Source organism: Etheostoma spectabile, chromosome 1 (genome assembly GCF_008692095.1).
Source record: "Etheostoma spectabile isolate EspeVRDwgs_2016 chromosome 1, UIUC_Espe_1.0, whole genome shotgun sequence".
Lineage (NCBI taxonomy): Eukaryota > Metazoa > Chordata > Actinopteri > Perciformes > Percidae > Etheostoma > Etheostoma spectabile.
In genome coordinates, this window is record NC_045733.1 from 28229909 (window position 1) to 28236392 (window position 6484).

The 6484-nt window shown below is 40.5% G+C and overlaps 2 protein-coding genes across 2 annotated transcripts in view; both read right to left on the minus strand.

The window, feature by feature from the left end:
• fam219b (family with sequence similarity 219 member B) overlaps positions 1–689 on the minus strand; it is a 15209-nt gene extending 14520 nt beyond the window's left edge. Inside the window, exon 1 of the mRNA XM_032517956.1 lies at positions 427–689. Coding sequence (XP_032373847.1) covers positions 427–501 — 75 coding nt within the window. The 5' untranslated portion in view covers positions 502–689. The remainder of the gene's footprint in view (positions 1–426) is intronic.
• Positions 690–1615: 926 nt separating this feature from the next.
• LOC116691962 (cytochrome c oxidase subunit 5A, mitochondrial) lies at positions 1616–6005 on the minus strand. Its single transcript, XM_032519900.1, has 5 exons — positions 5810–6005; positions 3946–4062; positions 3472–3593; positions 1946–2068; positions 1616–1743 (listed from the first exon to the last, which is right to left on the minus strand). The coding sequence occupies exons 1-4, from the start codon at positions 5880–5882 to the stop codon at positions 1955–1957; spliced, it is 426 nt and encodes a 141-aa protein (XP_032375791.1). The 5' UTR covers positions 5883–6005; the 3' UTR covers positions 1616–1743; positions 1946–1954.
• Between the last annotated feature and the right edge of the window lie 479 nt (positions 6006–6484).

The following is a 6484-nucleotide window of genomic DNA, read 5'->3' on the forward strand; positions in this document are numbered from 1 at the left end:
AACAAGTTTTTAAATCAACTCCAATGGTACTCAAATATAATCTTCATTAAACATGTCTCTTGTAGCGTAACTCATCTTGATATATTTCCAAATTAGTTTAAATTTGTCTACAGTGGTAAACCCAAATATTTCACTAGCCAGATGGAGTAGTCAGCTCCTCTCAAGCAGTCCCTTTGGTTTATAGAAGATAAACATGTCTATAAGCTCGTTATCATTTTAGTAAATATAATTTACAGACAAACGTAGCAATGTCTCAGAAAGTTTAACCTCTCGACACTAATTGTGTAAGCATGTCTCATCTGAATAACTGTCAAAAGCTGCTAGTAGCTTAGCTGTCAGGCTAAGCTAGTACGCTAGTCAGCTAGCTAGCCTCCCAGTTTCTATTTACATGCTAGCGTTAGCCGGACTAGCTTTAGCTGACATTACCGACGAAACTTGAGGCTCCGGCTGCGCTTCCAGCAAGGTGTCCTTCTCTGGTTCCTCTATGATGTCGTTCATCATCGTAGCGTTAGTTGTCAGAATTTACACCACAACACAGCCATTATGATGTCAAGTGTCCCACCGACGCAGGACGGTGTTGTTTTTTTCAGCAGCAGGCAGGCACTTCTTTTAGCTAGCTCGTTAGCTTTGCTACTATGCTATCAGTGACAGGTTCCATACTACTTCCGCGCAAGACTTTCAAAATAAATCCCATTATGAGACGCTTTCTTAAAATGAGTTAGTATTTTTTTTTTGTAAGTTTAATTATAATGATCTACAAGATCTTTTGTTCATCACATTGGCAGAAATGCTTTAATTGGGTTAGCTGCAATAATATATATAATTATCATATAAATAAGAATGTAAAATACATAAATATATGTTGTAATATATAATTGTTTATAACACTGAATGTGTGGACAGCACTTTGGTTACCTCACATGTATCGTAAATAGGTCTGGCAAGGCAAGATTATTGTAAAATTAATACAGGAGGAAGATTTACAGCTTTCTGTCGCCATTAGGAGGATGAGAGAAGTTTAGAGGGGAACACACTTCGACGGTCTTCTTGAGAAAGGTAACATTTCTGTAATGATTGACTAAATTAAACAGTGTGACCTTGGACCCCATACATAATGTACTTCCTTATTTAAAAAATAATTAGCATTTGTTATGAGGTTAAATACCATGATGTAAGCACTGACCAAAATCAGCAACACTGGTTGATATTGTGGTCTTTGTAGTTTAAATTCAATCAATTAGAGAAGCGTTAGTATTTCAATTCATTCAAATGGAATGGAATTAGTTGTTTGTGTAGTCTGTTGTGAAAAAAAGTTTATTATGCATGTGCAGCTGGGTGCACATGCATAATAGAATTATTTCCACAACATACATTTTGATTCGTAAAAGCAAAGATCTGACTAATACCATGAACAATGGCTCCATTTTATGTAAATAGCCCAGTAAGCTACGTCACTAAGAAGCATGCATATTGGCAGGGAACTCCTAAATGGAATGCAGCAAACATTTTATTTACACCTGTGTTTTTTTTCCTGCTATGAGTCAAAACGTCAAATGTAAAAAAAGACCCATTTGAAAGTGTTCAATGATTTCCCAGAAAAGAAAATACAATACACATTCTTTGATTATTTACTTTATTAGGTCCATAATTTTGTACACAACAGGACAGCATGGATTTTGAACAATATAGACATATTTGACAGGGGAGAATCAGGAGAGCTCTTCTCTTTATACATCAAATGACCTGAGGAAAGAGGAACAAAAGATTTTTTTTAGCTGCAAGCAAGTTATATGCAATATAATTCATGTTTTGCTGTGCATTTCTAGAGTAGGCCAGCAAACATTCAGGGTTTGAGGCAGCGCTGGAAGGTCATTACGCCTGAAGCATTTCTCTTTCTAAAGTCTTCCCAAGTAACATGTGGTAGTATAGTACAGCGCAGTCTCACCTTGACAGTCTATAACTTATCAATGCCCAGCTCTTCTGGTGTTGAGATGCCAAGTTCTGACAGGGTTGGCTTCAGCTCTTGGATCAGATAGGGATAAATGTCTTTATGGGGGCCTGCTTTGTCCTGCAAAACACAAAAACAAAACAAATGATGAGCATCACTCTCTTTTTCCATAATCACATCAAATATATCACCAAATACGCCTTTTATCATCCTAAAAACATTTCCAGACTTTGGCCATCAGTCTATGACTCCGTGGCAGAAACCCTCATACATGCTTTCATTACCTCTCCTTAGGACTACTGCAATGGAGTCCTGTCTGGGGTCGCCAGCAAAACCCTAGACAGGCTGCAGTATGTCCAAAACTATTCCGCTAGGGTCCTCACCTACACCAAGACGTGGCAGCACATCACCCCCGCCCTCATCCACCTCTGCATTAAATATAAAATCCTCTTCACCTCCAAATCCCTCCATGCCCTGGCCCCACAGTACCTCTCAGACCTCCTCCATCCATACACCCCACCCCAAAACCTGCAGTCCTCAGACGCTGGCAAGCTCTCCATTCCCCACACCAGACTCTGTTCCTTGGGAGACAGAGCCTTTATGGTGTTTTTCCATTACATTATACCTGCTCGATTCCACTTTTTTGTTTTTCCTTAATGAAAAACGTACCCAGTACCTGCTAACAGGTACTTTTTTTTTTGAGTATCACCTCCATTGAGATTCCAAGCAAACGGAGGCGATACCAAAAGGTGACGTGAAAACCTGCAGACGACAGATTGCTCGGAGAGAGTTGTCACTGATCACGGCGCCACCCGCCATTTTTAAACACTGTAGTTTAGCCAGCTGTGTTTTTATTAAGGCCTCCGGCTCCTTTGGTAACAAAATTTGTCAAAAACACCACACCTTTGACGTTCTGTGTGTTGCCATGGCAGTTTTCTGCGGTGTCGCTTTGACGACCAGCCATGCTCGCCTAACACAAGAGGCAGTACTAAATCTACAACGGAACATGGAGGACGGGGAACCGCGGCCGAGTTAAGCCGAGCAGAGCTGGTACTAGCAGTGGGTAAGCGGCATTAGTGTTGCAGCCCCATCCCTCTGGAACCCCCTCCCTGCAGATATTCAAAATGCTACATCCCTGGACATGTTTACAAAAAACTCCTCAAACACCACCTTATCACCACAGCCTACAACCTCCCTTAGTTAGCCACCGTAATTCTGTAAAGTGTTTTTTTTAACAAATTAACTATTGTTTATTTTTACCCTCCAGTAATATCTGAGTACATTTTTAGTTGTGCTTTATTTCTAATTAAATTGTTGGGTGCTTTTTTAAGCAATGTGTGACAATATGAACCCCTAATGTGAAAGTTTGTGATGCGACACTGAAAAACAAAGTCAAATTCTTGAACTTAAGTGATAGTTTAAGTTAAGTCATTCAGGCTGTGAGTCTGTCAAAAGTCCCCACTCAAACAAAGCTCAGGTTTTAGGCAGACCCCGAGTGAACCTCTGAAGGGACGGACACTAACCTTAACGGCCTCTAGGATGCGGACGGCGCTAGCCAAGTCATTCAGTCTCCGACAAGCCCTTAGTGCCGAATCCAGAATCTTGGCCTCAGGTACCAGGTCATACCCAATCAGGGTGTTCATGCCTTGAAAAATGAATGGAAAAAAATGAAATAACATTACTTAAAAAAACAGCAATAACAAGAAGAGGAAATGCAAACAATAACATAAGAGAGAAAAAGCAATATCTGGTAGACTATAAAACCCATACAATACTAGCTGTTTTGCTAAAGGTGGTTACTGTGGGAATGAAGCCTATTGTAACTGTCCCCTGCTGTGTATAACATGGGGAATTAAAATATCCAAAAAATTAGTCCAATTTATTTTACATGGGTATGGTATTTGACCCAAACCAGAAATAGAACTATGTCCAAAAGGAACAACGGGAGGAGGACACAAAACCAGAATATGAAAAGCATATGTTGTCAACAAAGTCACCTTTCTTCAGCTCCCAGGCATCTATGTCAGGCTTGCTGAAGTAAGTGACCCAACGGGCATCAAACTCCTCATCCGTCTCCACCTTGCCATGGGAGTAACATCTGGATGCCAATGGAGCTGGAAACCACAAGTTAGAAACAGAATTCTTCAAAATGGTTGTAAATACTAGTGTGGTAATTCAATACTGAAGCTTCAAGAACTCACAGGTACATGCAATATACAAATAAATAAACCAGTTTCTACAATACCCGTTTTGGTTTTAATAAGCCAAACACAAGCAGTAAAACAAGAACGTCTACGATTTCTTGATTTGAATGAGTGAATATCTTATTAAAACAATATTGTAAAGTTGGCCAGACACTCTATTGCCAACCTTTAACACCAAACTGATCAGAATCTTTTCTGATGGCCAAGGGTGCTTTTGCATACAGGGAATGTGAATCAAGTTCAGCTTCTAGAACACATATATCACTCAAAAACAAAGAAGAGGGAACATGAATAAGAATAATAAATAGAATATAAGTATGTGAGAGAAAACAGTTGGTGTTTAAATTAAACAGTCAATCAAAAAATCATCTATTTAAATCACATTTATAAAAAATATACACAGGCAAGCAAGAGTGGACTGCACTTAATCAGCTGTAACTAGTCATATATATATATATATATATATATATATACACACACACACACACACACACACACACACACACACACACACACACCCACACACACACAGTATATATATATCAAACTGTACCAAAATTTGGGTCTTTGAAGAGGTTCCAGGGATTGTCACTTTAATTCCATCCATCCAACACACAATGATAGAACGTATGACTATTTTAGTCATGGATTTCATAAACTTTCTGTATTTAAAGATCTGAAAGCAAAAATCCTTTCAGATGGGGGATCCTGGGACAAAATCTTATCAAATGGGCGTCCGTGGTATAACTTGTGTCAGTTTAGGTGTACTTGACATGGGGAAGTTTGCTGTAGTTTGGGGGTGGCAGTAGCTCAGTCCATAGGGAGTTGGGTTGGGAACCGGAGGGTCACTGGTTCAAATCCCCGTATGGACCCAAATTTGGAGTGTGGATTGGGTGCTGGAGAGATGCCACTTCACCTCCTGGGCACTGCCAGGTGCCCTTGAGCAAGGCACCGTACCCCCCCGACCGCTCAGGCGCTGGTTCAGCTGGCAGCCCACTCACTCTGACATCTCTCCATGTATAGTGCATGTATAGGTCCTGAGCATGTGTGTGTATTTCAGGCCTTGTGTGAGTACTAACAAAAAGTGTGTACACAGAGTGCAGTACAGTAATTTCCCCATTGGGGACTAATAAACAAATTATCTTATCTTATCTTATCTTAAGCTAACGACCTAGCTAAGAGAGTTAAGGTCAGGACAGTTAACATGGGAGGATAATAGGACCAAACACAGGTCATAATCTACATCATTAAAGGCTTCCATAGTAAACGATACGCACATTTTAAATAGCTAGCGATATACATAGTACAGCATATGGTCCGAGTTAGCTAGACATTAACGTACAGCTGCGCATAAACAGCGGTGAATGACGCTCTTGAACAAACTAAAGGGGGTCATCACAAGGTCGTGACTTTTTCTGCTAAATTCATTTCGTGTTTTTTTTTAAATAAAACACGCTACGTGAGGTGTAAACTATTCCGTTCAAGACCACAACGACAGCTAACCATAACAATAATTTATTGTCTCCATAATTTAGCTTTTGCACACACAGCTGTAGCTAAGCTATGTAGCTAACGTTAGCCGGGCAAGCTTATTGTAGTTATCTTTATATCAGACGGTCTCTCGTTTCACGGTAGAAGAAAAGCAGATGGAACGTACCTGAGTAGCAGGGTCGAGACCGAGCCAGACTCCGGGCCCCTGTGGCCGACAGTCGGAACACGGCTCGGAACATGGTACAGCAGTGAGTGCTAACCGTCCTGTGTGGCGCTAACGGAGACCGATTCTTCTTCTTCTTCTTGATTCAGGCAGGCTAGACGCAACTATGGCGTATTGCTGCCCTCCTCTGTTCTCTAGTTGCTATTTACACTTATTTAATAAGATTGGTCTATATGGTTCATATACTCCAATATTTCGCAGGTACTCCATCAGTTTTTTCAATTTGTTACAACCGTCCAAATTCAAGAAAGAGTGTAAATTAAAAACAGTTTATCCAGTTGCTCCCAGTTCTCTGAATAGTTTCTTCCTTTTGTAAATATTTTTTAATTTTTTATTTTTCACACTTTCCATCAGGATATTTACCAGTCAGAGCCAGCCCACTCCTCGGCCCAAACCTCAATCTGGATAAGACTAGGCCAACTAGATCTGTCTTTCGCTACCATTCTTTGTACTGAATAATAAGTTCTCCCCTTCCTTTCACAATCCTGTGAACGTAGCCACATTTCTTTTACGGACCTAGTTATTATTCCTTTGTAATCTCGTGACCCATACTGCAAATCGGCAACACCGGGGCCCCGCAGGGGACTGTCCTCTCTCCCTTCCTCTTCACCATCTACA

Coding starts and splice junctions, on each gene's coding strand:
- LOC116691962 (XM_032519900.1), bottom strand. CDS start 5,882: ATGTTCCGAGCCGTGTTCCGACTGTCGGCCACAGGGGCCCGGAGTCTG. Junction 3,594..3,945: donor TGCCTGGGAGCTGAAGAAAG/GTGACTTTGTTG, acceptor TCATTTTTCAAG/GCATGAACACCCTGATTGGG. Junction 2,069..3,471: donor GCATCCTAGAGGCCGTTAAG/GTTAGTGTCCGT, acceptor TGTGTTTTGCAG/GACAAAGCAGGCCCCCATAA.